The sequence below is a fragment of the Pogona vitticeps genome, chromosome 2 (genome assembly GCF_051106095.1).
Source record: "Pogona vitticeps strain Pit_001003342236 chromosome 2, PviZW2.1, whole genome shotgun sequence".
Lineage (NCBI taxonomy): Eukaryota > Metazoa > Chordata > Lepidosauria > Squamata > Agamidae > Pogona > Pogona vitticeps.
In genome coordinates this window covers 269,010,711-269,020,645 of record NC_135784.1, presented here as the reverse complement: position 1 = coordinate 269,020,645, position 9,935 = coordinate 269,010,711, and the positions used below count along the sequence as shown (strand labels likewise).

Sequence of the window (9,935 nt, the reverse complement as noted above, 5' to 3'; positions counted from 1 at the left end):
CTTACTAATGCTGCATAGGCAGATATTTGAAAGTGATTTGAAGGGAATTACCTACTATTACAAGACCCCTTCTTTGATCATATACCACTCTGCAGCTCTCTTTATTGTGGATTTTTTTTTAAAAAAATGTTCTGAATGAATTTACATGTGCCATATACCATTCCTTGCCATGCTTCCATTTGAGGAAATAAAACATTATGCAGGTGTGTTTCTACCCCATTAACAGCTGCACAAGGAGCAGCACAGAGACACACATTCCAACCGTGTTCTCATGTATGTTCTCATGAAGGTAATCAGAGCACTCATGTGTTCTCATGTATGCTCTGATTACAGCAGTTTCTACATCCTAAGGGAAGCCTATACAGGTAGAAGACTCCCCTTGACATATATGCTTTGTCAGCACAGCAGTGAGAATTCAGCAAGAGGGAGCAAATATCAGGATATATTAGTCGTGCAGTGGAATGTCCAAACATTCTGTGTCTTCTGCTCAACTATTCTATTTATTGCTTTATTTGGAATATTTATACATTCTCTAGTAAGTAGTCCTTGTGGCCTACAATGTGATTCAAAAATAAGGGGGGGGGGGAACCCTAGGTGTGCCAGCTGCTGCTCTTAGCAAGAGAGTAAACCTGTTCACCTGCTGCTAATCCTCTTATATCACAACTGCCATTCTTCTGCAACATCTCTAGGCTCCTGCAGGTCTCAGAAATAATCCCAACCTGAATGAAAATGACTGCTGAAAATTAAAATCGCTCACTTCAGAAGCAGGCAATAGTACAACAACAATCACAACCAAACAAAAATCCCACTACCATCACTGCAGTTTACATCTTTAATAGATTAAATGCATACAGTAAAGTAACTGAATAACTTTTTTTAAAAAAATATCAGTAAAGCAGGGGAAATGCATCCCCTACAGATATACAGGTAAAGAATGGCAAAAGTAAGCAAACAAACAAAAACATAGTTCTCCTTCCCAAAAATTAAGAAAAGCAAGAAAGCTGATTAAGGCAAAAAAAAAAAAAAAGACTCCCAAACAAAACACCTGGAATATAGGGAGCTCTCTCTCCTCCCTGCCCCCAGCACCTGGTGCTTCTCTTCTCTTTTGTTTCTTGCATCCAGCACAGTAGTAAATGGAAGAATAATCCAAGAAAGGACAGGGCAACAGAGCCAAACGAAATCTGAAAGGAAATGAGGGAGGGGAGAAGACCAAGGGGAGGTATGATAGCACTTCTGAAATATTTGAAAGGTAGTCTTACAGAGGAGGGGCAGGATCGCTTCTTGATCATCCCAGAGTATAGGACACATAATAATGAGCTCAAGCTACAGGAAGCCAGATTTAGGCTGAATATAAGCAAAAACTTCCTAACTATTAGAGCAGTACAATAATGGGACCCATTACCTTCGGAGATGTTGAGCTCTCCATTGCTGGAGGCATTCAAGAGAAAATTAGACAACTGTCTGAAAGATACAGTATGGTTTGACTTGGATTCCTGCAATGAGCAGGGGATTGGACTTGATGGCCTTATAGGCTCCTTCCAACTCAATTGTTCTAGGATTCTATGATTTTTAAAAAATGAAAGCAAAAAACAAAGTTTGGTGCGTATATACCATCCTATAGCATTTAAAACACTCTCTGGGCAGTTTACAGTTTAATTATGCTGGCTACACATTGTCCCTCATTCCTGCCCCCCCTCCCCGTGAGTTTTGTATTACTGACCTTGGAAGGATCAAAGGCTGAGACAACTTTGAGCTGGCTACCAGATCCCATTGGGATCAAACTCAGGTCATTAGCATAGCCTTGACTGCAGTACTGAAGTTTAACTACTGTGCTATGGGGCTTCTAGGACTGACTATGTTAATATCTTTTAAAAGTTTACATTAGTTCTCTAAGAACCTTTATTTGCTTCTAATTATGAATTGTGGTGTAAACTCCAGATTATAGTGAAAATAAAACATTTTGCTGTGACATGTTTCTTACAACACAGTCCCTGTATATTTACTTGGTGTATATCACTGTAAATACATGGCAATAGAATGTCAACCTTAAGCTGTAGCTTTGTGCCCACTTATCTCAGAGTAACTCTTGATGAACTCAGTGAACTTCGTATGCAATAGGAAGAAGCAAGCAAGGGTATATGACACTTCTTTGACATTCTAGGGGGATTAAGCTTCTTCAAGTGAAAACTCATAATGAGCATGTTCTCTTGAAAGATCAGAGTCTTCATCGATAGCTGTTTCTCTCTGAACTAGAACTGTCCAGTTTTGCTCCTCTCCTTTCTGTTACTCCACTTGAAGAGAAAAGTCCCAAAGTAATGAAGCATCCAGAATATGTCAGTATCTATTATCATCAGAATATGTCAGTATCAGCATTCCCAGTATAGGAAATATTTGGGATTGTTGACAAGTGTAGGGATACCTGGAATATCTGACCAAAATGGATGTGCAAACATAATTTCAGTATATCTAGATTTGCCAGGTTGAAGTAATATATTTGATACATATTACTGTACTGAAAATATGGATCCATTCACCAGAAAAACATAAAGTGTGTTTGTGCCAACCTTCCTCTTCCACTTTGTACCTGGATAAAGAGCATACAGGTCAGGTTGGATCCACCCTGTGCTCTTTCAGAGACATTTTGACCCACTCCATCCCAAATTCTATGAAGTTATCTATGTGCATCTATATCTCCCATTTTTGTTTAAATCATTTGGATGGGGATGAAGTGTGAACAACTATAAATGGAGAGGAGGAGCTACAGAGCACCCTAATTTTGTGCCTTGCCACTCAAAGTCAATAAAATAATCATCTTTCCACAGTCACCCTCACAGAAGAATACAGTATTTAAAAGTGCAAAAAGCCTATCTAAACAGTGCCAGAGGCCTTTCTCTTCAATCTCAAGCTCTGAGGAATAGCTGGCTGTATGGCTGCAGGGTAATCAATATGCATGGTGACCTTCCCTAGCACCTCATTGCTTCATTGCTTGAGCATCCAAGGGAAATCTTGGTCTTTATTGTGGGGTGAAGCTGTCATGTCATTTGCTTTCTCTTTTGCCAGCAGTAGTTCAGTCTACTGTTAACATGTTGCTTCTGATTCTCTCTTTCCTCAGTTTAAATTGTTGATCATCTTTGTAAGCCTAGAAATGACAAATAGGATTAAAAAAAAACTGTTGTGGTATTGCTCCATCCCAGAGGTGAGGAGTGGCTCTTTGCTTCATCCTGTAGTTAGAATTGCACAGATATCCCTGACACATTTCTCTTTTGCTCACTTGTCTGATGACAATGCACATGCCTAATACTGTACTAAAGTATCTATTTAATACTATTTTTGCAACAGAAAAGTGACAATAATATGAGTCATCTTTAAGAAAACACTTTGCAATATCTTATTTATGATTCATACTCTGATTTCAATATTTTCTCCTCTCTTTTTAGGGATGCCCTCTGTCTATTCATTAGTGACACTCCTTTTATCACTATTCATCAGTTTTATCTCTGGAGAAACAGAAGTAAAATTCACTGGACAAACTGAATTTATAGTTAATGAAACAACTACAACAGTTATACGTCTTGTTATTGAAAGGACAGGAGAACCAGTGAATGTCACAGCAATTGTATCGGTAAGAAATCTTTCTAAACTATGTTCTCTTATATAAAAGATCTGCTTTAAGACTGAGCAGGAAAATTAGGTTTTGGCATCTATATTTGTTATTAGTATGTTGAGAAGAGAAACATTCTTTACTAGAATGATGACAAAAAATGTGGCCAGAATCCTATTAGTGTATGCATGAGGTTTGTGTTACTTGGGATAGCTAATTGCCGCTATCTGACAAGATTCCAGGTAGCATCATGGTCGCATGCCTGGTCATGTTACCAGTTATGCCGCCAAGATGTGTGCAATACCTCAATAATTAGTTATAGTAAGTTACAAAAGCTTAGCTGAACACCAGTAGGGTTCTTTCTTATGTAATAGAAATCAAATATAGTGTTGCAACAATAAAGGAGTTTGTTTTAATAATGGCTTGGAATGTACATGCCAGTGGAAATATCATGTAAGTATTCTGTTTTAAAGAATTCTGATATGTATGTTGCAGATTCACGGAGAAAACACAGGTGACTTCTTTGACACATACGCAGCAGCATATATATCGGAGACAGAAACCAATCGAACTGTGTACATTTCTGTATGTGATGATGATCTTCCAGAGGCTGATGAGACATTCATGTTTTATCTGACATTACAGGTGGGCACATTATTTCCCTCAGTCATTTGGACTGTATATGTGGCCTAACTGGAGGGAAAATGTTTTGTCATGTACATGTGCTTAGATTAGAACATCTATTTCAGCATTTTACTTATTTACTATTTATTTTACTTTTTGCTATTTATATACTCTACTTTCTTCACAAGAATAGTGCTCAAGGTCACTTGCAAACATTTTAAAAGAATAAAAACAAGTAAAACTAAATTTAACCATCAAGGTAAAATCAAAGAAACCAACTCCACTGTAAAAACCATTAGAATTACCTAAGTCAGTATATTAAAATCATTAAAATCAATGTGGGATACCTTATTGCATTGAATGTCTTTTGGGGTTGCTTATGTTTTTTGGTATTATATTCATTGATTGTTTTAGTATTGTGTACTTATTGCTACTAATCTTAAATACTGTATTTTAATTTTAATAAGCTACCTTGGGTCTTTTTTAAGGAGAAAGGTGGGTTAAAAAAAAGCTAAAATAAAATAAAATAAAATAAAAAACAGTTGCGGCTCCCATCATGGCTGTCTAGGGATTATGGGAATTACAATTCAACGGCATCTGAGGGCCCATATTTTTTTCGGGGGGGGGGCAGCAGGATTGGGCTACATGCTTCCCACATAGTTCATTATTGCTATGGCATCATTAATATTGTCAAACAGTGATTAACGATCTGCAAAGTTTGTGTTAAGCACTTGCTTGTTTGCTCAGACTGAGTCTATAGAATCTGCATTCTGTTAAGAGTAAATGCTTTTTGGAACATTCCACAAACTTGAATACCTTCTCCTAGAAAGTGTAATTAAGAGAGATTCCTTTAGGCTAAAAATACTGAGAAAGCACATTTTCCCTACATGTATAGACTGCTTCCTTTCTACTTCTTTCTAATTTTCCTGTGTCTGGTTTGTTTTAGAAGCCACTTCCAGGAGTAGCGCTTGGATTGCCCCGAGTTGTAACTGTAACGATTCTATCAAATGACAATGCCTTTGGAATTATTTCTTTTGATATGGTATGTTTTTGTCTTATAACTTTATTCTCTGAAACTAGACTGCATTGAAGGTTTCTCAGAGGAGCAATTTTGAGGTTTGTGGGGAAATTGGCCATCACACTAGGCATCCATGGCATGGGGATTGAATGCCTGATCTCCAAATTCAGGTCTCAGCAGTGTGGATATGATGTTTTTAGGTAAATGACTGTATGTATACTTTATCCACCCATTATACTTCATCATAATCTATGGGGAATGTCTGTCCCTTTTGAGTTCAAGGTTTTGAGACAACTCAGTTAATTGAATATGAAAGTGACAGATTGTGAAATACCCTTAGTATAAATGCCCTGCTCCACAATGCACACCTTAATGTGTTTGGGTTGTAATGGGGTTGGGGTGTGCCAGGGAATCCAAGAACAATGCCTCCAGGAGGCTAGACTAAATTCCTAGTCTGGATGCCTAGCAAGGTCATGCAAAGTGGGATTGTCAAAGCTGAGACACCAGATTAAGACACCTTCATCCTCTTCAGGAATTAACGTTCCCAAAGGGAGAAGAGAACTGATATTTCCCATGGTGATGGAGGCAGAGAAACTCCTGATGGGCAGCTGTTAGGCAGTAGTGGTAGCGGAAGGTGACACTGGCAGAGGATCTGTCACAGAAAATGACACTGACACTCAAACTAGCTTTATTACTGCATAGAAGGCAGCAGTGGTAAATGCTTCTGAATATTTTATAACTCAAAAATCCTATTATGAGCCAATCTGAAACAAAATAAATATATAATGCTAGGATTTGAGACTTCAAGGTGAGATGGCATCCAGTCAGTTACTAAGGAAAAACAAAGGACAATTGCGACTAGTACCGTTCCTAATGAAATGGCTAGATTAAAGCTGAAAGGTCATCTCCTTGTCAGTGTGTGCAGAAACAAGGAAAGTCTGCATAACGTACATAACTGGAGACATGGAAGAATGAATCAAAGTAAATGTGAAACTGTAAAATAAAAAAAAATGCAACACTTAGACATTGCAGTTCTTGGTGTGAGTCAAATTAAGTGGACTAAAAGAGGATATTTTCAATGAGAACCAAACATTGCTGGAGAATATGGCCAAAGAGTTAGAAAAAAGGCAGAAGAGCAACTCATAGAATGCTTCAAACACTTTGTTTCAGGCAACTAACAGATAGTTGCATATGTGAAAACCACTGGATGGCTGATGTAGAAATCCATAGATTTTATAATCAGAAGCAAATAGAAATTTTTTTTGTTCTTACTGTTAAACTGAGTTCAGGGGTAAACTATATAACCTGTTATTATAGAAAATTAGAGCAAAGCTGAAGAATACTTAAACAAGCCAAGTGCCAAAATATAATTTAGATACCATTCCTAAAGACCGTAAAGAACATATTTGCATTAGTGAAGTCAACTGACAATAAACCAGAAGCACTTCAGAACTGAAACCAGAGAAACAAAAGAAAATATACTCAGAAAACTTGAAATTGTTAGTACCAACTGAGGAGCAAATGTAAAAAAGTGGTGGAAGTACGGTCAGTATCCTAAACGTATCTTTCCAGCAAATAGCACATGGGGCCAGAGAGAACTATTACCGATTGCAAAGAAACAGAAGATAATAATAATAAAAAGGAAAAACATTTTTTTCCTCAAGGGAAATTGAAAGGAAATTTAAATTCAGATTAGAAATGCTGAAATACTAGCAGGACCATATATTATCCAATTAGGAAAAAATAAGGAAAAGGCAGAAACAATGTATTGAAGAACCATACAGATTCCTTTAAAGAAAATGCTTTTGATGAAGAACCTGAAATTATAAGAAAATGAAGTGATAGCTGTTCTCAAAGCAATTGGAAGACAGAAATCATGAGAAGTAAATTGGTTTTCAATAAAGCCACCACAAGGCATATAGACTGGATATGTGAAACTCCTAACAAGAATGTACCAATAAATATGGCACATGATAGTCCACATACTGGAAATGTTCAATATAAACTCTAATATAAATGATTTATCTCTCTGACTGGGATGGGATGCTTACTGTGGTGTAATTATTCATTTCTCTCAGTTTGGTAACTGAAAAGAATTATAAAAAATTATTCAAGATAAATAAATAGAAAGCCAGAAGCTATGAAGGAGGGAGACTGATTCTGAAGTCTGCTATATTTGCAGGTCCAAAACTAGTCATAATGGTATAATAATAATGAATTGCTTCCCACAATACGTTTATGTTAAACACTTGATGCAGCAACTAGAAGAAGATATGACTGTGAAATAAAACATCCCCTGAAAATAAGCCCTAATGCGTTTTTGGAGCAAAAATTAATATAAGACCCTGTCTTATTTTCGGGAAAACACAGTAAGACTGAATGATACAAAAATCTAATTTGGCTGACCAAAGTTTTAATAATAATAAACAAAAACAAATATTTCACACACCTTATTGCACTTCAGTATTTATATTTCTGGATTTCAGAGTGCTCTCGATATAAAGAAACCAAGGTTTCTTGATTTATAAAGATTTCTTGGTTTCAAAAAACTATAGCAAAGCTTTCAACTGTCTAAGTGATTATTTTCACATGACTTGATTAGAAACATGTCCACTTTCATAGCTTCAAGAAACTGAACAAATACTGTAGCCTTTATTTGCTTGCAATAGCCGTGACTTTGAGAAGGAAAAAACAAATTTCAGTAGAATTAAGCTATTTCTCTCTTCATGCTTTTAGTTAGGAAAACTGATTGGTTGCTGGGAAATGGAATGCCATCTGTGGGCCAGTTCACAGAGTGGATTAACTTTTCTCTGGGCCTTTGCATTTCTATGGTGATGATCACTCTTTTTACAATTTGTTCTTCATGAGACAATTCTTTGGGAACTGATTGCCTATGACTTCTTTCCTTCCTTCACTCTATGTTTTAGCCTGCCTTAATCATACTGACTGAACCCAGAGGTGGGAATGAATCTGTGCCTCTCACTCTAGTTAGAGAAAAAGGAACCTATGGAACTGTGACTGTGATTTACGAGGTAAGTTTTATATATATATATACACAAAATACAAGAAAACGAAAATGAATAAAAAGAGAGGAAAAAAATAGCCCAATATAAGCCCTCCCCTCCCCCCTTCAGAGGACAAAGATTTCAACCTCCTTTGGATCCCAGATTCCCCAGGTTTCCGGTGAGCCTTGAGAAAGGTAATAGACATAAAACGTTTTGCCCTAAACTTTTATTTTTTCCCTGAGCCCAAAGATATATAAAGTCCCAACTTCGTTTCACATAGTAACATGGTTGTTCATGTAGTGCTTCTGAAAGTTCATCTAATTCTGCAATATCCAGCAGTTTCTTTAGGAACTCCTCCATCGTGGGTGTATATTTACACAACATAATCCTTAAACAGATTCTTTTAAGTGACTTTGGAAAGAGAGTCTGAAAATCAGAGATATAAATAAAGTCCTGTTACTGATGTTTCCAAATGTTGCTCCTGATTTTAATGGGACTACTCTCATCCTCAGAATTTTGGCCTAAACCTGTTATCTTCTAAGGAAGAAGGTGCAAACAATTAGTGCAAAATAAATAAATAAATAAATAAATAAATAAATAGATAGATAGATAGATAGATAGATAGATAGATAGATAGATAGATAGATAGATAGATAGATAGATAGATAGATAGATAGATAAATAAATAAATAAATAAATAAATAAATAAATAAATAAATAACCTTGCATAGCTGTCAGGTATCTATTCTAGGCAGGACAGCACTGACATTTAATTACTTTTGTCCAATGGTTCATATATTCAGTTTCATGAGGGTAAGGTTTAAGAGCAACAGAACTAGGCAGTATTCTCAGAAGAGACATGTTGATCTGGTCTCAAGTGTGTTTGAGTTCTTTTCTTCCAAAAGTGGGGCCTGATGACTGTCAGAGGCAGCTGCCTCAAGCAAAGCTTCATGAAACACAATGTAGTAGTGCTCTTGCTTGGGGTCATGCACTGTAACAGAATTAGAATGGTTCTGGATTATGTCCTCTGTGTTCTTCAGTGAGAATATCAGGAGAGTGAGCTTTAGGAAGGCTTAAAAATTGATGCAAGAGTCTGAGCTTTTTCTCCTCCCAGAAACAGAATCTGTTTACTCCTGAAGAGTTATATTTTTGTTTTGTTAAAGAACTTTTCTTTGATTCTGCATATGATGCATTCTAGGGCCATGAGCTCTCTTGGGCAAATTTCCTGTTTGAAGGTCATTATCATTATCAGGAGCCATCAGTTGGCAGTAGCTCACACATCAGCTCTCAACTTTCAAATTATGTATATTAAAATTGTGATATTTCTTTATTTTTCTTGGGAAAATGCCACTGGAAAATGCTAGTAAATATCAAATTTCTTCAGTGATTGCCAAAATAACTGCATAGTAGGTTGTGGTTAGAGTAAGTGTATTTGAATCAATAGAATTTATGGAGGAGTTAATTCACTAAATCCCCATTGATTCAATGGATCTACTCAAGTACAATTTACTATATTAAGGAAGTATTCATTCATTCATTCATTCATTCATTCATTCATTCATTCATTCATACATACATACATACATTAAGGAAGAGGATTTTGGCCACAAAGTTGCTTTCTACTGTGTAACGTAGGATGAGGATATGTTTGTTTGTTTGTTTGTTTATTGGATTTCTATCCCACCCA

General features: G+C 36.4%; 1 protein-coding gene across 1 annotated transcript in view; it reads left to right on the top strand.

Moving 5' to 3' along the window:
* Positions 1 to 2,637: 2,637 nt before the first annotated feature.
* Positions 2,638 to 9,935, top strand: part of ADGRV1 (adhesion G protein-coupled receptor V1) — a 341,656-nt gene continuing 334,358 nt past the window's right edge. Inside the window, exons 1-4 of the mRNA XM_072992549.2 lie at positions 2,638 to 3,622; positions 4,097 to 4,246; positions 5,172 to 5,267; positions 8,171 to 8,275. Of these exons, the coding sequence (XP_072848650.2) occupies positions 3,395 to 3,622; positions 4,097 to 4,246; positions 5,172 to 5,267; positions 8,171 to 8,275 (579 nt within the window). The 5' untranslated portion in view covers positions 2,638 to 3,394. The remainder of the gene's footprint in view (positions 3,623 to 4,096; positions 4,247 to 5,171; positions 5,268 to 8,170; positions 8,276 to 9,935) is intronic.